Raw genomic sequence first — 24110 nt, 5'->3', positions numbered from 1 at the left:
TCTGATTCTAAAACCTGTGTAGGCCTTTTGAGGGATGCAAGTGAATAAAATTGGCAATAAAATTGACACAAATTTGTTGGAAGAATGAGCATCTAGGTTACCAAAAATTAAAGTAAAATGACTTTTAAAATAATTTAGTGAAATTCCCTGGAGAAGAGTCGTGCGTCTCACATCTGAGGCCCTCTCTCCTCTAGAGGATGTTGAAAATGGTGAGAAACTTTGAGATAAATCGCTCCCAATCTTTTTCCTTTACAGAGAGGACAGAGTCTCCAGAGGGCCCAGAGACAGCAAGAGCCCTGGGTTTCAGATTCCTGGCCCCAGTGCTTCCCTACTAGTATCCTCTCATGCCAGGAAAAGAGATGGCCAAAGAGGGAATCCACTACAGTAGCTCTGCATCATGAGAATGAACACATAGGAGATTAGCTCTTTACGTCTACTGAGGGAGACAAAGAAGACAGTAAGCTTTAACTGCAACCTGAGATTCAGGGGTGCTTATTCATTCAACAGATACATATTTATCAGGCATTATATATAGAAATTACAAAAAAAAAAACAAAGGATAAACGATCAGGGATCACACAGCTTATTGAGAAAGAGGTTCATTCCAATAATTATCTTTTATCATGGTAAGGGTTATAACAAAGGTGAGGACAAAGCGCTTGGGCAACCCAGAGGAGGAAGATGTAAATTAGCTCTCTTGCAAGGGGTTTCTGGATGGTTTCAATGAGAGAAGGAATGAGGGCATCAAGCAGAGAAGGCATGGGCTACAAAAGTTTACTACTCCCCATCAGGGGCAAGAAAGCATTGGAAAAGCCTGCAGAGGCAGGTCTTCTCTCAGGGTAGGGAGCAGAAAAGTCTTCTCTGCCTGGTGGCTTACAAGAATAATGGGTAGAGCAGTTAGTCTCACATATTTTTGGACTAATGAGCTTTGAGAGCAGAGGCCAGTGGGACAAAGGTGGTTTGGAGGGAGTTAACTTTTAATTTTCTCAGTTAACAACTTATTCTAAAATCCCCAACACCAATGATCACCATTAGTTCATAAAAGAAAGGATGTTTTAATACCAAAAAAATAGGCAGGGTACAATAGGCAGGTACAGAAAAAAGGGCACTTTTTTTCCTGAGGAAGATTGTCTGGAAACTTTCCACCAGCATTCTTTTTACTTTACTCATTTCACGTTGGACTAGTGACAAGGTGTGCAGGATTTGGGACCCAAGTCATGACTGAAGGACATCATCCATCGGCCCTGCTAGATTTAGATAGATTTAAATGGAGGTAAACCATATTCTTCTACCTGGAATGGTGCAAACTTCTGGTTGGTATACTTAAGACAATCTACGGGTACGTGCAGCTGAAAGTCTCCATCATATTGTGCCTTTTCAGTTGAAAAACTGAACAAAAAAATATGAACCAAGCCATAAGTTATTTTTGTCTACATACGTGATTTTTGGTACTCCCTTTAGCCAAGGATTTCTAGAACCATCCATCTACATAGTTCTTCTGAAAGAACTCCACGTCTTTTAAATTCCAGCATCAGGAGAGCAACAAGCCTAAAACTCGTTATTCTGAAGGCTATCCTCAAACTAGCCTCCCCCCTCAACACACTCAGGAGGCTCAGTAATTCCTGAGGGAAGCTTGTATCCAGGGTACCAGAGTAAAATGCAAAATGTACACTCTAGCTTAACAACACAAGTTGTTGGCAACAAAGCTATTTCTCCGGACCTTTATGAGAGGAACTTTCCCACAGCCAGCCAGATGTGCAAACAAGACCTCTGAATGCCTTTGAGTTCGGAGACTACAGAAGCTACCAAGAGGGTGTAGCTGAGGAGAAGGTTCTCAAATTCAGTTTTTCAACTTTGTTCAGAAGGGGATGGATGGATTCTTTCAAACAACCCACACTTTCTAAAGTCCCAAGCCCTAGATCTGAATCTGGGAATGGCATTAAGAACTAGAGCTTTTGACAAATAAGGAGGAATGCTTTTATCTTCTTCCTTCATGATGAACATTTGGCCTCCTCAGGAATGACCATTAGGACATTCGGTGGCCTGAGGCCCAGACCCAGGCAGGCTAAGTGTGTGCACCAGTGCCTCAGTGTGACTTGTGGAGACTGACGCCATACCCAGAATCACAGGATTCCTACTAGTTAACTGCTTCCCTCACAAAAGGAGGGTATCAGCCCCTGAGGACCGAAGGCAGAGCAAGGGGAGTACAAAGTCCTATGACAAAGCTGAGGGGTAAAGATGGGAAGGCCAGAAAGAACCGCTGTGCAGTTGTGTTCTTTCTCACCTCACCCACTCACGAGGCTGCTCACCCTCCCTGTTAACTAACCACATGAGGTAGCTGGAGGTGGGGATGCCCCAGTGGGTTGGTGAGGAAGCCCAGGGGTTCGAGCACATTCAGGATGTTAGCTCTTTGGACAAGAGTCCATCTTTTTTAGGACTGGAAAGCAGGCCTTTTCCCTCTACAGTTTCCATGAGAAATTACCGTGGCATATAAAGGGTAGGAAGGTCACTGGCCCTCGGGCAGTGGGCTGTGGGTTCTTGGATTGATTGTCGGTAGTGAAAAGGATTTTAGGTCGAGCCAGCTGCAACCTCAAGGCCACTTCCCTTTGGGATTCATGAATTTGGCTGGCAGCTAGCAGGGGAGCCCATGTCCATGGGAGCAGGTCCTCTCCCCACAGGGCCAGGGGGCTGGGATAAGGCCAAACATATCATGTTGGCCAGGTAAGTACCTGTTTCCTCCCACTATTGAAGTAACTAGGTTTGGAGTCCTAACACAAATCCTTCTCTAACCATAGATCTTTCCTCTGGGGGACTTTTCCTTTCTCCTAACCCCCACAATAAAGAAAACAGAAGAAGGCTGATTGTTTCTACTCGCTGCCACCTCTAGAAAGTGTAGCCCTTAAAGAAATCCTGGAATAAAGTTCTCTATTTAAAAACAAACATACAATTTAAACAACTGTTTTCAGAGACATCAGTCCATAATTCCCCTGGGGAAAGTGGCCTCAAAATCAGGCACCAACCTTAGAATTGGGCAATGCTCTTAGGATCAGCTACAACCAAAGCCTCCTCAACCCCTGTGCTCAGGTCTGCATGGAAACCATTCTCAGACCCACTGGGCTGTCTGACCTTTCACAAGGTCACAAGGTGATCTTCCACCAACGTAAAGAGCAGCAGTTGTTTTCCAAAGCTGAAAATCGTGAACTTCTACCAGCCACCATCTCAAAGGACGATACCGGGAGGTTGTGATTCAGAGGCTCCATATCTGGCCAGATTAGAAATGTTCAACTCTCAGATTTCAGGCTCCGTTGGGCAAGGACCCAGCCCCCGTGTAAAATGTCAACCAGCTCTGGTCTCTCTTGAGTTCGCACACAGCCTACGAAGCACTTGCCACTGTTGGCAAAACTTTGCTTTGATCTCTATGGGACCTTAAGCTGCAGGCTCTTTGAGCAAGGCAGACTGCTTTCTGAGTCCAAGTGAGTCTTGAGGCCAGGACTGTTGGTCTGTAGGGGATGGCGGCCCCTGAGCCAGGAGATCTTCCTGTCCACCAAGATAGGGAGGAACAACCACTCGGAAGCCAGGAGGGCACATGCCAAGGATGCCAGGTTTCTAGAGTGTACCCATCAGGGCCTGTGCCATTACTAATGTCTCTTCTGTCCTAGAAAAATGAGCTTTTCCATCAACCCCTAAACCAGTACCAGGTCCAAGTCTTGTTCTCTTAAAACCTTAGTCACTTCCTGTGTCTTAAGTTTCAAAACTTAGTCTATGACTCTCCGTTGGGCAGATTTTTCCATATTTTTCAAGAGGATAAGCATCATTTGGTAATTGTTTCTGAAAAGTAGAAAGAAGAAATTTCGAAGAAGTATGTGGCATGTCTGCAACCAACCCGACTCAACAACTCTATGTAAGTACCTGTTCTGGGCCAAGCTCAGGAAGCGGATGAAGAAGACATTCCAAACATGAACCAGACACAGCGCTCATCTTCAGGGAGTGTGTGAGGTTTTTATTATTTTTTGAAGATTTTATTTGACAGAGAGAGAGAGGGAACACAAGCAAGGGGAGTGGGAGAGAGAGAAGCAGCCTTCCCGCGGAGCAGGGAGCCCGATGGGGGCTCGATCCCAGGACTGCGGGATCATGACCTGAGCCGAAGGCAGATGCCTAACGACCGAGCCACCCAGGCGCCCCGTGTATGAGATTTTTAAAGGAGTAAATGAACAAATGAATGATGAATGAATGCAAAATCAGGGTTAACCGTAAGTTTTTTTTTTTAATATTTTACTTATTTATTTGACATAGAGAGAGAGAGAGAGAGACAGAGTGAGCACAAGCAGGGGGAGTGGCAGGCAGAGGCAGAGGGAGAAGCAGGCTCCCCACAGAGAAGGGGGAGCCCGATGCGGGACTCGATCCCGGGACTCCGGGATCATGACCTGAGCCGAAGGCAGTGGCTTAACCAACTGAGCCACCCAGGCGCCCAGGGTTAACCGTAAGTTTTATAGCAATTCCCCACCTTCTTTTAATTGCATTAATATGGTCCAAAGAAGAGGAATGAGAATATACTCAAAAATCCTGAGTTAAAATCTGAAGGCTCTCCTTCCTAATGTTTTCTCTCTTCTCCCCAAACACATCTTTGACTTCTAGAATCTTCTGCAATTTGGGTTTCTCTGAAGTCTTTAATCTGACCTTGAACGCTGAAGGCAAGGAGTCTTCATGCCTTTGGGAGATAAAGTCCTCAATTTTATTTTATGTGAGGATATTCTCTGTCTTTTTAAAAGTACTTTCAACAGATCTTTATTTTAGACTCTTCCCTCTCTCTCCACGCTGAGGTCATTAGTGTTTTGGATGAAAGGTTTCCTTGCACGTACGTGTGTTGCGCTTGGATTCATTATTACAGCAAGTAATTCCATTTTCTAAGGAATAAGTGCCACTTCCCCTCGCGGGGTGTTTGCTGATCCCTCTGCTCAGCATACACTATGGTATTTGCAAGTCACGTGTTATCTGTCCTCACGGAGACTGTAGCCTCCCCTGGGCAACAAGATTAAAAATGGGAAGCTACTGAATGGTGACACAAGGCCACATAAGGGAAGCCAACTTGTGCCCTGGGAGTTCCGGGGAGATGGTTCGCTGTGGGCAAAAGCTGCCAGGACAGGAGGCAGGGACACCTCCAGGGGAAAGTCAAAAGGAAAAAATTGGGCCTGTTCTCAGCCCTCCCTCCCTTCGACCCTGAAGATCCTTAGTTCCTCATGAGAAGCAGTGGGCTGGCATGTGGGTGCCACAGGGTTGCACGCAGATGCGCCCCAGTGCCCTTGGGTAAACCTCTCCCCTCTGCGTAGCTCAGGCCCTTGAGAGGAGCGTCAGAGGGAAAAACAGGTTCCTTGTGAAAAGCCCACAGGTGATAGAAACTGTGAGTGTTACCCAGAAAATAGCTTGCACCGGCTCCCATCCCATCAGGCGACCAGCAGAAATTATCACTGCAATTGCCTCGCTCCCGTTAATAAGACCTCATGTTATTATTTCTGCGCTAGGTCATTTCTCCCACTGCCTTTTAGACTGGAACATTTTACTTTTTGCACTTCGTGTTCATTACTCGGGGAGACTTCAGGCTACAGCGTACAATAAAAAGACCAATTAGAACGTTTCCCACTGTTTTTTTGTTTCTTTGTAATCAAAAAAAAAAAAAATCAATCAATACTGTCCTTAGACCCTCCCAGCAAACAAACAGATTTGTGAATAATCTCGGACAAAGCAGCCAAGAAATTCAAAGCAGATGGAGAATCATACAACCATGCAAATTAGTACAGGCCCTGGTCTGGGCAGGATCACGATGTTGGGGGCTGGGAATTAATTTTTAATATAAAACAGAAATAATCACCCACGGCACTCATTTTCTTTTTGTCATGAACCAAGATGGATCTGTTTAAATGAGGACCAGGGGTGCTTTTTCTGAGCTCTGAACACATACAGACCGAGAGCTGAATCTCCCCAGGCTGGCTCCCGTGGCATAAAGTTCATCATGTGGGGCCGTGTACTGTTTACCTCAGGTGAGCTTTCCCTCACAGGTCAGCACGACGCTTCCAAGCTACATCCCAAACTGCTAACATCAACATCAGAACTAAATTATGAGAGCAAATGAGATAAACACGCAAAAATCTAAATTGAAAAATGAAAAAAATCAAACAAAAAGAAGTGTTAAGTTTATCCACTCAACTGTAAGAGTTTAACAAAAAATCCTCAACTTGCAGAAGGATGGAAAGAAAAAAAAGCACTCACCGTCTGTAACTCCAGTCAGGGCCCAAACCAAGGAGCAGACAACGCCTGCGATGTTAAATCATCTGCCCAGCACGGGGGGACTTCACATGTGGCTTAGAGCCTTGAGGAGTCGGATCTGGTTAACTTCTGAGTCCCTCACCTAATCAGCAGGGACTAACTTCTACCTTATGGGAGAGGCAGGGCCACCCCATGAAGGGGAGGATCACGGCTGCTCCAGCTTCTTCTCCTGGTCTTGAAGACCCACACGCTGGGCTTCCTCTACTACCCACACCTGATTGCTCACACCACACACCTGCTCACCAAGGGGGGGCAGGTGAATAAAGGTCCTGATTGGCTTCACCACTGGCCTGTGGGTACTACAGTCGATTCCTTGAGTTTTTAAAATTAAATAATACCATTTACGGAGAGCTTAAGAGATCACACAACATTGAAAAAATCTGTGTCCTCTGCGACAAAAATTGTGTCCTCTCACAATAATTCTGGAAGGTAGACACTATTATTCACAGATCTTTCACAGAAGAGACTGAAGGATATGCTAATAAACACAATGAGGAATGGGCTGGTCAAGATTCAAACCCAACTCTGTGGCTCCACGTGCCGCGCTCTTTGGGGTTGTGAGTTCTTTGAGATCGGGGGTCATTCTGTTTCACCCTCTGGAAGATGTTGGAGGCAGGCTCTGCCTCTTCATCTGATGCATGGTAAAGTGGAAACAGTATGTGCCCTGGGCAGAGAGCTGGGTCCTGATTCTGGCTCTGCCGCTTGCTAGCTGGAAAGCCTTAAGCAAATTACCGCCCACTGTGAGCTCCTCAGTCTTCTCCTCTGTGAAATGGGATGGAAATCCACCTCACGGTGCTGTTGTGAGGATTGAATGAAATAACTTCTGTACAGGAGGCACCTAATAGACACCAGTTTCCTTCCATGCAACCCCTTCACCTCCCCTGCCCAGGACCAAGAGATTGAGAACCAATCCCAGTACCTGGTTTGCATACATTACGCGTTTATACGCACAACTTCGGGTTAAGATGAACATCAACAGCACTGAAGCGAGGAGATTTCCAAAGGGGTGGGTGTGCCAGGTGTAATGAGAGTAGAGACAGAGGACTGTGGGAGCGCTGGGGGTGGGGGGGGTCAGCTTTAGGTTCTGGCCTCTATAGAGACAGAGATCCTCCACACGTGGGGCCCATGGTGCCCCAGGGCCTCGTTTCTGATATCCTCAGAGCTGGTGCCTTTCTTTTTTTTTTTTTTTTAAGATTTTATTTATTTATTTGAGAGTAAGAGAATGAGAGAGAGAAAACACATGAGATGGGGGAGGGTCAGAGGGAGAAGCAGACTCCCTGCTGAGCAGGGAGGCCCAATGCGGGACTCGATCCAGGGACTCCAGGATCATGACCTGAGCCGAAGGCAAGTCGCTTAACCAACTGAGCCACCCAGGCGCCTGAGCTGGTGCCTTCCTAACACCGACTCGGCTCTCACGGACTGGGGGTGCTACATCACTCTGTGCTCCCTCCACCTGTCTCTCCTCGAGCTTTATGCTGTACTATTTTTCTGTCGTCTCATACCACGTTGCGAGGGAGGGAGAAAATGTACAAATCAAACGGTCAAATGGGGTTACTTGTGAACAACTTTTGGCAGAGCCCAGATGAGGGGCATGGAAAATTCTGGAAAGTGGAGAGCAGCAAGAGGTAAAAAATTAATGGCTGGTGTGAACTGCAACAAAAACTCTCATGACTCCAGGGGCCAGGTGGGGGGAGGGGAGGTCATGGGCAACACTGACAACTTTTCACCGGATGGGACAGAGGGGAATCCCAACCCTCTGAGCAGAGGTCTGCCAGGTGGGCGGGGAAGAGAACCGGGATCCTGTTGAGGAGACCCAGCTCCGCGATTGCTGTGAGACCATCGAAGTGGCTCCACCACCCGGGTTCCTCGTCGATGGAGTGTGGCGGTTGGACTGGGCTGGCTTTGGAATCAGACAAACCTAGGCTCAGTCAGGCTCCCCAACTTACTTGTTATGCAACTTTGGGCAAGTTTCTTTGTGTCTCTAGTCTCCACTGCTCTCATCTGTCGGATGGGGATGAGAGACCAGGTCTCCAGCAGCTGGCAGAGGATTAAGGGAGGGGGTATTTAAACACATACCCTCTTGCACAGTGACAGGTCCGAGAAGCTCACAGTCCAGCAGCTGCTTGCTCAGTAAATACCAGTCTCTTTCCTCACTTCTACCTCTAAGTTGCTGTAAACTTACGTATTGACAGTGCAACCCATTAAATCAATTTCCAATTATCTTCCCTGGCTACCCTACCCTCCCTAATCCTCAATTAGCAGGGCACTGACGGTGCCCTATGCTGAAGCGGCAAATGGACAACTCAATTTGGACAAGATGGAGACAGATGTGGGCAGGATGGTGGAGGACAAAGGACTCACCACTGGGAGGCAGCGGACCTGGGTTTGATTTCTACCCGACTTGGTCACAAGCTATAAAACATACGACTGTGATCAAAAATTTCTTAGTTATTTCTGTGCTTCGGGGTTCTTATCTGTTACATGGGAGTAACCATACACTGGATGGGGAAGTGCAATTGGAATATTAGTGGCCAATTGCAGGCTATGATTCCTGGTGACCGATTTGAAAAATTGCCCAATGATTTGAGTTGGGAATTGTAGTTCAAATGTTCTGAGAGCTGTACCTAGTGCCCCTTGGCAGTCAAACAAACCCTAATCTCCAAAACTGAATGACTATTATGTAGATTGTTGATGTATTCCCCAAAAGAGCTGAGTTGGTTTTTCTTTGCAATCGCCAAATCCCTCCGTGACCCATTGGAATCACCAACCACTGGCAGCCTGCTCAATACGTGAAAAACAATACGATAAACCACCCTCTTATTTTAACAGCTAGCACAGGGCAGGGCAGGAGGAACCCCCACCCACGCTCGTTCTGAACACACAACGTGTTGCAACCGATGTGAAAACAAGATAAGGAGAACCGTCTGTCAATAGTCTCGGGCCTTCCCTAGAGTGGGGCCGTTTTCTGTGTATTCTGCACAGATGGGAGCCAGAGGCCACGCGGTCACCTGCAATGCTGTCCTGATACATGGCCCAAGTTCAGATACATGGCCAGCTCACTCATTCTCGCCTTCCACTCTCTTTTGAAGTATATATGTAGTAGCATAGTGCCCTGTAGAAATCATCCTTAAGGTTAAAATCCTACCTGCTGAGAACTGAGCAATTAAAGGCTGGTTGGCCATCGAGTTGGGAACCATAAGCTCAACGTGTCTGTGTAGTCACTTCTCAAGAGCTCTATCCTATGAGAAGCCCCAAGTGAGGTCTTTGAAAACTTCATTTTATTTATTTATTTTTATATATACAGTGAAATATGTTTCATATGTTCTGAACAGCTGGTCATGCAATTAGCTTTATTTCATTATAGACACTGAACCAGGTTACCTTTCCTTTTTCTACCCCCACCCCCACACCCCAAGCTTGAAAACTTCATTTTAAACCCGCTTTGACCTGGCTCGGCCGCAGGCCCTGATGCGCTGGGGAAAAAGTGCCACAAGGCAGTTCTTTTCTGTTTTCTCCTGAGCATCATGAGACCTCCAGGGAGAGAGGCACGGCAAAGATAAGGGTCCAAACAACATAGCCAAGGGCGAAGAGGACCATAATGCATAAAACATGACATACATAAATGCTTCTGAGTCGTGAAAAAAAATTTTTTTAGAGGAACAAGAAAGAAACCACAAGGTCTCTTAGAGCTGCTGAAATGGCTTATCAGCATCCACCACCTCTGGGTGTCATCTCTCTGAGAACAATGGAGTGACCGCCATGGGATCCAAGGAGACAGTCCCCGAACATCATCACCACACAGAGCCGGGAGGACTGGACGTGTTTGCGGAGGAGGACCAGGATGCACCTGCTCTCTGGCCTGCTGGCCCTAGTTCAGGGACTCCTGTCCATCTGCAGGCTCCTGTCAGATAGGCCCAGAGCTTCCAGTTCCTTCCAGGCACCCACGCAACTGAGTGATGACTGGAATGGAAGGAATAAATGCAAGTTTTCTATTTTAACGCGGATCATTGTGAATGGCATGCCCTGGGGTACCCAAAACCGAGCCCATGCAAAGTGCCAAGCTCTATGCTAGGAGCTGGGACCTCAAAGCTAATGACACACTTAACTTTGGCATCCAAGGAGCTCCCATCCAAACAAGTCTCTTTTAGTGATTCTTCGTCCCCTGTGCTTACTTACAGTGGCTTTCCGTTGGCCACAGCAGTGCGTGCTAGGCCTTGGCCACTTACCTATCAACTTGTTAGTTTTGCTAGATCTGCATCTGCACTCTACTCTATTTACGTAATTTTTCTCAAAAATAACTCATTAACTCAAATACATTTTAAAGAAAATTTCACATGACCTCCATGAAGAGAAAACAAGTCCTACTTGCCATATACAGAAAATATCCGCTGATTAAAAAAATGAAAACAAAAACCAGGAAACACAATATTTTTACTAAATCCCCGTTGCACACTCTTGCCTGCCAGCGCTCTGAGCATAAGGCCAAGAGCTCCCTGTTAGAAAGATGAACCAGTATTTGACGCACTGGCTCGGCACCGAGACTCTCCCCACAACCTTGTAATCAGAATCAAAAAAGGAATCATTGCTCACCATGTGATTCACTGTTTCTTAAAGTTATGTCTGCATATCACCCCAATCAGACCTCATGGTCCACGCATACCATCTGTGCTTCCTAATCCGCCTCAGGATTGGGGCTCTACCGTTGCATCCCCAGAGCCTCGGGCACCATGCAGGAACACTGTGGGCCCCGCACACATATTTGTCAAATGAATCAATGCATGCATCTTAGCCGTCTTTATTCCAGCCATACCTATTGGCCTGTTTGCCCTCCAGTGACCCACGCCCCCTCACAAACCTCCACGTCCTTTTCCATTTTGTGCCCTTTATGGAATGTTTTTCCTTCTCCTCCACTTTCCACCAACTGATTAACTCTCTCCTCTCCTAGTCTTTGGCCATGTCATCATCCCTTTGTGGTTTTTCCTTACAACGTTGGGTCGAGAATAGAAATCTTTTTCAGTAGGCGCATTATATGAGTCCCTTGATGATTGGGATTATCACATGGTAATCCCTAAATGCTTTTCTTTCTCTCCCTATCAGTCTCTACTTGCTGAGGGGGGGCAATGTGTCTCCTACCTCTGGTGCTGAATAAAAGCCTATTATCAGGCTCTTTCCCTTTCCCTGTGTGCTCTTGGTGTACCAGACAAACCCTGCCTCTCCCTTCTCAGAGTCATTGTGCAGAAGGTGTCTTTGCCTGGAATGTCTTCACCAACATGCGAACTCCCTCCACGCTCCTGCTCTGAGGAGGCCTGTTCCCCAAGCCAGCTGTGACCTTCCTTCCCCGCTGTGCCCACAATACCTCCTTGTATCCCTTTCACTGTAGGATTAACCCCTGGTCAGTGCAATTCTGTGTTTCTGTATGGTCTGGTTAAGCTATGAGCTTCTTGTTTCTGTATCCCCAAGGCCTAGCGAGTGACTGGCATAAAGTGAGTAATCACTAAATACCTTCAGAAGGAATCAATGTCTAGTACAAAAATATTTTTCTATTCGCCTCTCCTCTTACCAATTTCAAAACTCCCTAAAGTCCCAGGCAGTAAAAGCGTAACAATATTAAACTTATTGCTGACATTATAGAGTGCTTACTATTTGCCAGGTACTTTATAAGCATTCTCTCACTTAATTATCCCCACAGCCCTGTGAGGTTGGTACTTCTGTTGATGCCAATTTGCAGGTGAGGAAATCTGGGCTTAGGGAAATTAAGTCACTTGTCCCCGGTTACATAAGTGACACAGCCAAGGAATGGACCCAGGCCGGAAAATCTCCAATGTTCTTAACTACCAGCCTGGCCCCGACTGTGACCTTATTCTGCCTGACCTACTGCCCTCCTTCATGGTCAGAAGCCAAATCCTGGGCAGATGGACATGCACCTGCTGAAGGGTCACTTTGACGGTGCCCTTTGGGAGTACAATTAAGCTACCAGGCATGGCCGCTCCCATGGCACGAGGCCTTGCCACAAAACAGCCACCGTGGCCTCTTGCCTGAGCTGTGGGACTTGGCAAAAATCACCAGCTCCACACTCACAAGCAGAAGGCCAATCAAGGCAGCCTTTTCATTGATTCTAGAGGTGTCTCTTTTTCTTTTGTAAAATAATCCACAATTTGACATTTAGGGATTTTCCTGCAAATGGCAGTGGCTAGCACAATAAGAGATGAACTGCTATCTTTGAAATCTCACCAAAACACTTTCTTTTTTAGAGAGAGAGAGAGCGCGAGAGAGAGCGGGCTGTGGGTGGGGCAGAGGGAGAGGGAGAGAAAGAATCTTAAGCAGGCTCCATGCCCAGTGCAGAGCCCGACATGGGGCTAGATCTCACGACCCTGAGATCATGACCTGAGCAGAAATCAAGAGTCAAACGCTTGACTGACTGAGCCTCCCAGGTGCCCCCCAAAATACGCTTTAAAGATTTTAAACTTTAAATTGACTGAGGAGCTAAGTGGGAGTCCAGCAGCACCCGAGGGGGAGGAACAGTCTTGGCACCGTTTTTATAATTGCATTCTCTCCACACGAGAAGGCTGCAGCTGGTCTTTCTTCACCCACAGTCTTGTGTCAAAAACCGTCTGAGGTAACAAAGGCTGGCTTCCCCCAGTTTGAGAAATGCTGCTTGGCTGCGGAAGTTTCTGTGCAGAACACAGTGACTCTTAAAAAACCAGCTTCAAACACGATATGAAATTTAGGAGGTGGAAGAAAAATAAGAGCCACCTTATAAAAGTTCCTTCCTGCTTCTTGATGATGTTACCAGATTGTCTGTAGGAAAGGTCCAGCACAGGCGTAGGGCAGAGCACACAGCCATGTGGTTTCAGTTTTCCAGGGATGAACCTCTCAGGAGAAACACTCGTTTTGGAAAGAGAGGCACGCATATCTGGACAACCAGTTAACCATGACCTCTAATCCTGGGTTCCTTTTCTTTTGCTGGGAATAAGCAGGGTCCAGGGAGAGGCCAGGGGAGGGCTCCGGAAGACCTGGGGTTTGGTTCTGGCTTTGCCACTTACTTCTTTTATGACTTGAACAGATCATTTAAGCACTCTGGGCTTCATCCTTTCCCAGAAGTGAAGGGATTGGGCCCAACTATCAAGAAGTTTCCTTTCAGCTCTGGAATTCTCTGCCGTGATGGAGAGGACACGTGTGACCCACTCTAAGGTGAATCCTCTTCTAGCAGTAGCGATAATTAGGGAGGGATGGCTTTCTGTGGCTCTCACTGGCTCTCGTGGGTGTATATTTAAACCTGAGCGGCCACTGGGCCCTGCAAAGTGTCGGTGGATTAGGAGTACCGGTCTCAGCCAGGGATGCTGGGGCCCGGGGCAGTCTGACTGCCATGGGGGTGACCCTCCACTTGGGGGTCAATGGCTGCCTTACCTGATCGGCTTGAGCCATGGCTGAGCTGATATATCACAGAGGCTTCCTGTTCCACCTGCTCTTCTTCCTGATGACCTTCAGAGAGGCTAACACAAACCACAGGGCCCTCAGAAACCTTGAGAGTGTAATTCTACTTTTGGGCACTTAAGAAAATAATCAGATGAAAAGTAAGCTAGTCACAAGAGCTACCATTTATGGAGAGCTAACTGTGTGCAAGGCACTCTGCTAAGTACCTTATGTGTATTATTCTATATAATCCTCGTGACAGGACTTTGAAATGGGTATTATTACCTCCATTTTACAAAAGATGAAACTAATGCCCTTAATCTCACTCTGCTCTTCAGGACACAAAAATTTATGCGTGAGAACGTTCATTGCAACAAAATGGCCCAGATCTCCAAAAACAGGGAATTGCTTAAATGGTATTTTCATCTAATGGCATGCTAGAAATGCATGAGAAATCATGTTAGAATAATTAGTGACATAGAAAAATATTCACAACAAATTGCTAGGTAAGAATCCCGTCAATTTATATGTAATTATAGATAACATATATACTATGGTATTTGTTCTTTGTATGTTTCTTCTTTGTGTGTCCAAAATGTACACAGTACGCACATACCACTTTTTAAATTGTGGGGCTTTTTGAAGGCCCATCAGATATAACCAAGAGCCCATCCCCATCCCACTTAGTGTCCAGATCCTAGAGAAGGTGCTCTCTAATAGATTCAGTTTTTAGACAATGGACGTCTCCCCAATCAGAACCAAGAGGTCCCCTCAGCCGTTCCTCTTATTGCTGAGACGTAGAGCACATGAGTGAGGGATTGAGAGAGAACTGAAGGCAGATGAACACTTCTCTCTCAATAGCTGTGGCTCCTGCCATCCCAACTGGCCCCGATCACTATGCCCTAAAGAAGTTAAGCAGAGACTCCAAAATGAGCCCACCTAATAAAACAAAACAAAATGCACAAACACTATCTCTGCTCCATTATTATTATTCTGATCATCATTAGTAGTAGTAGTTACTGAGATGAGGCATTAGTGTCTGGACAGGGAGATGAGACAGTACAGAGTTAGCTTCATGGCTGGGAAAATTCTCTCAGCTTGGAGTCCTGGGAGCACCAGGAGCGTGCGTGGTCGCGGAGAAGTGGCAAGACTCTGAGGTGTCGGGGGAAAGAATGTGGGCCTTGGCTTCAGGCTGACAGGAGTTGGAACCTTGATCTCATTTACCAACTGAGTGACACTGGGCAAATTGTTAACTTTCTCATCTGTGAAATGGGTTTAAAGGGGCCGTCGAAAGGAATAAAGATAGCATGTAAAAAACACGGCATAGCAGGGGACATGCAATTGGCTTGATCTCTCTCTCCCAGCCCCTCCTCATCCATCCTTTCCCCAGGACAACACACCTGTTCTCCACCATTCTCAAGTTCTAAAATCTTCCCTCTGGTGGTAGCGTAGCACAAAACCTCCCGCTTGAAACCCGGTGCTGGGGCACCTGGGTGGCTCAGTCGGTTGAGTGTCTGCCTTCGGCTCAGGTCATGATCTCAGGGTCCTGGGATCGAGCCCTGCATCAGGCTCCCTGCTCAGTGGGGAGTCTGCTTCTCCCTCTGCTCCCCGCTCATGCTGGCCCATCTCACTCGTACTCTCTGTCGCTATCTTTGTCTCCCTCTCTCTCTCAAATAAATAAATAAAATCTTAAAAAAAAAAAAAAAGAAATCCAGTGTTATGAGGGGCTGTCTCAAATAGAAGATTTGAGTCAAAGGGCCAAGTCATGCAATTAGCCATCCCCGCCAAATGGGACTTGGGCAGGATCCCGTGGATGGCCCATTGCCATCTTAAGCATACCTGGAGATGTCATGGTCTCATCATGTTTATTAGACCCTCCTAAAGCATCTCAGGTGATGGCATCAAAATCATCTACCGTTTGTGTGGCTTCGGAGAAACTTCCAACTTCTCATCTTTATCGTTCTTCACCTCCCTGGAGGTGAAGAAAAACAGGAAACAGCTTCATTTTGGGAAAAAACAGAGCTCACTCAGAGATTGCCTGGCTTGTCTGAGATCACTTGGCATGTGACAGCAGAGGTGGGGGAAGAAGGGGACCTAGGGGAAGGGTGGAAGTCAATACCTGGGTTAGTTATCCCCATGAGGACAGGGAGAGGAAGCGGAATATTCGACCCTCTATTCTCCCCTCAAGTCCACCACCCCGAGCTCTGTTCCTGTGCCCAGATGGCCTTTCCTCCAAGGCCACATTCTTTCCCTACGCCTCATGACCAAGAGCCTACTCTGCCTGCACAAATGCAGCCCCCAAATATGCTTTATAGTCATTTTCCTAACCTTTAAGACATCAGCACTGTTTCACGCCTTCTTGTAAATCTGCCACCGCACAGCCCATAGCATCCCAAAGTACCAGCTGCAAGAAACAGGGCCACCAGCTCCGAGCCCCACCACAGGGCTCTGCCCTTCCTCACAGAACTGGATGTGAGTCTTGTTGTGTCTACACCAGGCCACACGCTAACCAGTTTTCTGCATACTCTTCCTTTGTGGGCATTTGTCTCTGACTTGACCTCACTCAGCCTGATGGAGACAAAGTCTACTTCTCCTGGAACCACTTAGGCTTCTGCTGGCAGACATTCTGCTGGGCACTTAAGCAGCCCCCAAATATTGTGTTCCCCTAAAAACTCTAAACCACTTAAGGCTGAAGATGGATTCAGATTCCCCCAGAGGGCCTTCTGAGTGGCCTGGGATGAAAGCTGTTTTATGTCGGTCTTTATTTTCCACGAGCAGAGAAAGGAGATGCGCCTGATGGTCTGGTGGGGTTGCACAGGGGAGTGTGGTGTGGACTTAGGCATGGGGCAGGCCTGGTTTACAGGCTGCCTCACTCTTCCCTGCCTTGGTGACCTTATGCACTCAGCCTCTCAGAGCCTTGGATTCCTCATCCATTCATGGTGGTGACAGTACCTGTTCTGCCCTCACCTTAACACAGAAATGCCTTGTAAACTGTAATGTGCTGGAACAGTGAGAGGTGCCATCATGATCACGGAGATGTTTCTGCTTATCACATTTTACGTTTCGTGAGTCCGTTTCCGCCTGCACACTGGAGAACTCACACGTGGAAACGTCCAGAGGGAAAGACCACCCCGGGGAGAAAAGCAGGAAATAGGCAAAGATGGACACATTGATGGATTGTACGATATTCCGGCGCACATGCTCTGGTGGACTCTTGTGGAAAACAGTAGGATCAGAGTGAGGAGGGAGGCAGTCAAGATCTTTGCTCGCAGGAAGCTACTACGTTCTGGCAGGAGAGTAGGCAGAGAATAAGCAAGCAAGCAAACAAGATCAAGATAAGGGATCCTGCCACTGCAGGCACAAGGGAGCTTTCACCTTCCTCAACTTCTCATTCAGAGGCCACAGGAATGTTGGCAGCAAACGTTAATCCTTGACCTCGCCAGGACAAGATGAGCAGTTTCAGATCAGGACACATGAGGATGTGCTGGTTCTTTATATTTTTGGCACAGTGACAACACGATGAAATGTTGATGAGACACAAAAGTTAAGGCATGAGAGCGGCCCCTGGGTAGCTCAGTCCTTAAGCGTCTGCCTTCGGCTCAGGTCATGGTCCCAGGGTCCTGGGATCGAGTCCCACATCGGACTCCCTGCTCAGTGGGGAGTCTTCTCCTCCCTGTGCCTCTCCCTCTTCCTCCCACCCCAGCTCTTGTGCTTTGTGTTCCTTCTCTCTCTCTCAAATAAATAAGTAAAATCTTAAAAAAAAAAAAAAGTTAAGGCATGAGAGATCTAGACAAATGATTTTCCAGTTATTCGAGGATTTCTAGCCTCGGCTTGCAATCCTTGTTTGAAATCTTTAAAAAGGAATACAGGCCTGCATCCCTTCACTTCCTCTCCATTTTTGCACATCTAGGAAACTGCACCAAATACTTTCAGTTCTAAAATTGTTGTCTCTCATCCTTCATAATATGTCACCTCCTCAGGGAAGCTTCACATCACCCAGTGAGACGAACCTCCCCTTCTCCGAAGCTCTGGCATCTAGAACTCTACCCAGCACTTCCATGATATACCATCATCCCTGACTTGTTGGTTTGTCCCTCACTAGAGAAAAAGCATCCCTGGCCGGGGCTATGCTCCGTTTGATTCTGAAGCGCCAACACCTACTGTCATGAAGGACACATAGTAGGTACTCAATAAACGCTTGTTCACAAGATCACGTCTCATTGGCCAATCTTGTAACCACAGGACACACTTCGCCAGTTGGTTTAATAAGACAAACACCCCATTTTACATTATTCTTCAGTGACTTTCCCATTTCTCCTATAAGGACTTGTGTTGTATCTGGTGTCTCACCAAGAGTTCCTGGTCAGGTGAGGTTTTGATCCAAATGAAATCTACATAAAAACTGATCATTCCTTTATCGTGATGAGCAAGGAGTAATGTAGAGAATTATTGAATCACTATATTGTACACCTGGTATTAATATAACTGTATGCTCATTATATCACAATTTGAAAAAAATCAATAGTCCCCACTTGATCTAACTACCAGTTTGTAAGAACTACCAGAAAAAGATGTTCCATGACATCCTGGGGCTGCCATCAGCATAATCCAGACTATGGGAAAGTACAGGCACATGACCTAGTTTTGTCAACCAAAAAATTACAAATAAAAAATAAGAGAAGGGTGGGAAAAGAAAGGAGCCACACTAAGAGGCGTACATGTCTGTTCAGGTATGGACCTCATTTGAATCCTCGTTCACACAAAAAAATTATTATTATTATTTTTTTAAGATTTTATTTATTTATTTGACAGAGACAGCAAGAGCAGGAACACAAGCAGGGGGAGTGGGAGAGGGAGAAGCAGGCTTCCCGCTGAGCAGGGAGCCTGATGTGGGACTCGATCCCAGGACTCTGGGATCATGACCTGAGCCGAAGGCAGCTGCTTAGCGACTGAGCCACCCAGGCGCCCTCACACAAAAAAATTATTAAAAAAAAAAAAAAACTACAAAGGGACACCTGGGTGGCTGAGTCAGTTAAGCGACTACCTTCAGCCCAGGTCATGATCCCAGGGTCCTGAGATCGAGCCCCGTATTGGGCTCCCTGCTCAGTGGGGAGCCTGCTTCTCCTTCTCCTGCTTCCCCTGCTTTTGCGTGCTCTCTCTCTCTGTGTCAAATAAATAAATAAAATCTTTAAAAAACAAAACAACAACAAAAAAAAAACCCATAACTATAAGGCAATAGATGGTATGTGATCACTGACTACATACTTGATACTACATAATTATTTTTCAGGTGTGATAATGACCCTGTGGTTATATTTTAAAAAGAGTTATAATCTTTAAGAGATACATCCAGATGAAATGGTACGATATCTAGGAATTAATTTTTTAAACCTGGAGTAGAAGACTGGGCAGGAAGTACACGGTATAGATGCTTTAAGAGCAAAGTAGGAAGTGCTCAATACGTTTGCTTTCATTATACTGTTCTTGCTACTTTTATAAAAGTTTGAAAATTTCCATTAAATAAAAAAAAAATCAGTAGTTTATAAAAGTTTTGATCCCTACAGGATGACTCTGATGAAGTCTATGGAGCAGGCTCCCTATGACAATGTTGCCCAGACTGGGTTGCGGCCCTTCCTGAAGGGGGAGGGGCGAGCTGTAGGCAGAAGGGCTATTCCTCCAGTCCTGCTGGGAGAGAATGGGAGGAGAGCTGATCCCTGGAGACCCGATCACCATCTCCCTCAGAGAGGCTCCTGGTTAGATAGAGATGTATATCTCAGACTCCGGGAACCAATGGAGGGAGAAAGAAGTATTTCTCAACTTCTCATATGGAAAAATAAATGCTCAGGAAAGGCAAACTGGACAGAACATGGAATTTGGAGTCAGGAGGTTTAGAGTCCCTCCTTGCCCCACACCTGGGATCAGTGAACTTCGCAGGGCCTCAGTGTTCTCATCTATAAAATGGGAATATGGTTCCCATCCCTATTAGAGAACTGGTGTGCAGATAAGGTGGGATCTCATATGGGGAGGTGAGAGGCAGCATGAAGCGGTGGGTCGGACACTTGGGTCTAAACCATGGCTCCACTGTACCATCCACACAGTCAAGTACTAAATAAATGAACGCTGTTAAAATTAATTATTTACGAAAAAGTAATTTGTTCAAGGCCTCAAAGTGAGTCAGCAGGGTACTACTTGAGGAGGAGGATTTGCACTCCGCTGTCTTACCCACTAACCTTTGGGCTTCCCTTATGCCTCCGTCTGGGCAGCTGATTCACAACCGGTCGCTTTTTGCACAGGGCAGGAAAGACGGAGACGGGGAGACGGGCCATTCCTGTTCTGACAGCTGGGCCACCCCAGGTGGCAGCGATGAATCAGCCTTGCTTCTGCCACACTCAGCACACAAGGCTTCTCAAGCAGAAGCAGAGCATCCGGGATGCTCTGACCCAGCGGTGGTTGCATGATGGCAACAGATGACTGTCTCTTTATGCCCCCGTCCCCCGCAGCACTCAGCAACCTCACCAGTTTCTCCAGCTTCTGGGTAGAAGCGCATTTTTTTACAACCGCAGGGATCAAGCTAGCAAGAGGGACATGCGTGGGCATGCGTGCACGTGCATGTGTAAGTGTATGTGTGTGCAGGTGTTGGAGGATGCATATAAACCCATGCCTATTACAATGGCTGATAAGACCCTCACTTTCCCACTTTCCTGGGCCCCACTTCACTTAGAGGTGTGCTCAGTCATGATCCCAGAGGACCTCGCTGCACACATGGTTTCAGAGTGGAGTCTTCAGTTTGAGTGATCCAAGACCTATATTCTAAATCTCATCTTTGTCTGTCTAAAGTACAAGAGGTACAAGGAGGCAAGAGCTCCATTTCCTTTTTGTGAGTGACTTTCTATTGGATCGAGGAGTCGGGCTGGGCAAAGAGAAGGGTGATAGCTGGGGATATGCATTTATGGATGTGGAATTTATTGGTGGATTAAAAAAGATTTATAATGTCTTGGATTTTGCAATAAGAATCTTTTAGGCTTGCTCCAGGTTTGTGTAAGAAAACAGGTGGGGCACTCGGTTCATTCACTCTATTATGCTTGTAAATAATGACTGTAATGAACAACCCATTAATTACCATGAATGAACAAGTTTGAAATAAAAACAAATAGGTATATATGAACTAATTTCTAGTCAAACGTCATTTCTTATGGAGTAGCACCTACTTTAACTTTTATTTTGCTAAATTAGAAAAAAAAAAAAAGAGCCTCAATATCTCATTTTGGGTATTGAAAAGCCTTGGATCTTGCTCTGCAGAATACCTTTTCCCAGGACAGGCTGCTCACAGCATTTGGCTTTGACATTAAAAAGCCTGCAATGAATTGTTTGTAATTTATCAGAAAGAAAAAGGTAATCTGCCTTTTAAGCTTTGCTTATTCTGCTTATGTTATGGAAAGAAGATAAGGCTCTAGTTCTCCTTTCAAACTGGTTATACATGGAGTAGAGGACAAGCATTTGCTTGGAGGTAAGCAGGCCTGTGTTTGAGTCCTAACCAGTGAGTAGCTGTGTTACCTTGAGAAAGTCATTTTCCCACTTGGGCTCCATTTCCTCATCTGAAAATAAGGATTTCCATGTCATTCCCAGCTCACTGGATTTTCGCAATAAAGCGTAAAGGTCAAGAGGTATTATGTGAAAGCTGAGGATCTGAATCCTACAGATCAGGGGTCAGCAAACTATAGCCCATGGTCAAATCCAGTCTGCCGCCTACTTTACATAGAACCCACAAGCAAAAAATGGGCTTTACATTTTTAAACGATTGTAAAAAACCAAAACCAAAAGAATATTGTTGTGACAGGTGAAAATAACATGAAGTTCAAATCTCAGTGTCCATAAAGTTTTATTGGAACACAGCCATGCTCATTGGTTTACATATCATCTGCCTGCTTTTGCAGGATGGCCATGAAGTTAAGTCATTGCCACAGAGACCCTGTGGCCTGTAGAGCTGAAAATATTCATTCTCTGGCTCTTTATCAAGTTTGCTGACCCTTACCATAGATCAGTAGGTCTCCAGCTTTAATGTACATACAGATTACCTAGGGATCTTATTAAAATGTAGTTTCTAATTTAGCAGGTTTGGGGTGGAGCAGAGGCTCTGCATTTCTAACAAGCTCCGGGTGCTGCCTGAGCTGCTCGTCTGGGGACCCCATTTTGAGTGGCAAGGCTAGGCTCGATCAGACGGATCTGGGGACGCCATGATTCGCTCAGTATCCTTTGGGGCTTTCCAGAGCCTTCAAAATAAACTCAGACTTACTACTACGTGATTCTTGCCAGTCTGTCCGGTTTTGTTACCACCCCCCCACCCCATGCCTCTCACACACATACCCGAAAACACACTCCCACGCGTACACACGTGTGCCTTCTGCTCCCCGATGTACCAGGCTTTCTCATTCACACGCCTATGCACACCCTGGTCTTTCTGCCTAGAACATTTTCTCGTCTCCCCACCCTTCCACCCTGGACATGGCCAATTGTCCAGCTTCTTGTCCTTCATGCTTCAGCTTAAGTGGCACCTCCTTTGAGAGGAGCCTTCCCGGATTTCCTGAGGCTGAGTTAAGTGGCCCTGTAGTGAGGTCCCTTGGTACCTCATCTCCCTCTTCACAGCCTGAATCACACGCCGTGGGACCTGGGTCCTTAAAGCAGAGGTCATCTCACATATTCCCGCTTGTCCACGAACCAAGCCCAATTCTTGGCACATGGCAGGGGTATAACGTGTGTAACGTGGAATGGAACAACAGAAACGTCCGGGATCACCCAGCAAATCAAAGTGGAGAGCACAGACTACAGCCTCTCCTGTCTGAATCCTGGTGTGGTGTTTTCTTTTCCCCAAGCCATGCCTCAGAAATCGATGCCCTCTGTTGCAACTGATGGAGGAGTTCAATTTATAGTGTTTCAGAGAGACAGAAATTCAGCCAGTGCTCTGAAACCCTTAGAGCCTTTGGGAATAGCCAGCCTCTTCCCGGGGCTCGCCATTCTGTGGAGTACAGAGAACTTCTGAGCCCAAGGAGCAGCTCCTGAAAACACACCCCCCAGAATGCAGCGCTGGTCCCGGCAGCAGGACCAGCAGGCTCGGCACCCAGGTGGGGAGTCCATCGTCCTGGGCCTGACTCGTGCACAGTGCTGATGAGCGCTCTGTGAGAAGGCCTGGGAAACACATCCTGAGGCTGCAGGCATCAGCCCTTCTCATTTCTTATGGCTTCGATTTCCTTACTGATTACCCGAAGCCTGAGGAATGTGGATCAGCCAGACAGACTGCAGGCTGAGGGCAGCCACAGTGGCAAGAAGAGGAGGGAGCAGCAACCCCTCCGTCAGCCCAGTTAGTTGAGAGGCCTGGGGAAGGATGACGGGGGAGGACGGGATGGTGTGGAGGGCACAGGAACCCACCCTGGGTGCGCCCCCACCTGCTCAGGAGGGCATCTTCCCCACCCCTCCTCCGCCTGCCCTAAAATTCCCATCCCCAAATCCCCAGAGCTATTCTCTCCAGAAGGTCATTGAGAGTTGCTATGGACTGAATGGAATTGTGCCTCCCCCCACCCCCCAAATTCATATGTTGAAGCCCTACCCCCTAACATGATGGTACCGGAAAATGGGGCCTTTGCAAGGCCATGAGGGCGAGAGAAACTCACGAAGGTGGAGCGGAGATCGGAGAGGATTCTTTCCTACCAGCAGATGCACTTCTCCCCCCACAAGCACCCACCCGGGAAAGGCCGTGTGAAGACACAGTGAGAACGGAGCCGTCTGCAAACCAGGAAGATGGTCCTCGCCACAACCCTACCCCTGCCAGATCTTGATCTTAGACTTCCAGCCTCCACAACGGTGTGAGAGTGACGGAGGTTTAACTGGCCAGCCCGCGGCACTGCGACCCGGCAGCCCGAGCCGACTACACCGCAGCCTTCCTTCACAGGGAATCTGATCAAGCTGGGTTTCCTCCAACGAACCTTCATTAGGCTCATGAAGGCAGCAGGGACCAGTCCCGTTTTGCTTGTCATTGTCTCCAAAGCACGTAGTACAGGGCGCAGAAATAATAAATGTCAATGAAGGGACAAACGTACTGAGTGCTCACTAGATACTTAGGCACCATGCAACGTGCTAGGGAAACAGGAGGAACGAAGACACCCATCACTCCAAGGAGACACTCTAGTCTGGGAGAGGGGTAAACCAACGATGATGTGATAGGCAAAGTGCTCCAACAGAGGCATGGGATGGGGTGCATCCAACGTGCTGGGGCCGCGCACACAGATGCGCCTGCGCACACGTACACACAAGGCCATGTGCTCGCACTCGTTCTGCCTCACGACGCGAATGGGGAGAGCCTGGCCCAGACGTGAGAAACGGGT

At 47.1% G+C, this 24110-nt stretch overlaps 1 protein-coding gene across 10 annotated transcripts in view; it reads right to left on the bottom strand.

Moving 5' to 3' along the window:
* UBASH3B (ubiquitin associated and SH3 domain containing B) overlaps positions 1 to 24110 on the bottom strand; it is a 147733-nt gene that overhangs the window by 102237 nt on the left and 21386 nt on the right. Inside the window, exon 1 of one of the 10 annotated variants that reach the window (XM_035722948.1) lies at positions 15574 to 15601. The exons of 8 other annotated variants lie outside the window; for them this stretch is intronic. In XM_035722948.1, coding sequence (XP_035578841.1) covers positions 15574 to 15586 — 13 coding nt within the window. In that variant the 5' untranslated portion in view covers positions 15587 to 15601. Of the gene's footprint in view, positions 1 to 15134; positions 15164 to 15573; positions 15602 to 24110 lie in introns of those variants that run through there. One more of the 10 variants, XM_027579904.1, reaches the window with a different exon arrangement.

This window comes from Zalophus californianus, chromosome 11 (assembly GCF_009762305.2).
Source record: "Zalophus californianus isolate mZalCal1 chromosome 11, mZalCal1.pri.v2, whole genome shotgun sequence".
Classification (NCBI taxonomy): Eukaryota; Metazoa; Chordata; class Mammalia; order Carnivora; family Otariidae; genus Zalophus; species Zalophus californianus.
Note: the sequence above shows the minus strand (reverse complement) of the source record. Positions and strands in the feature narration are given on the sequence as shown.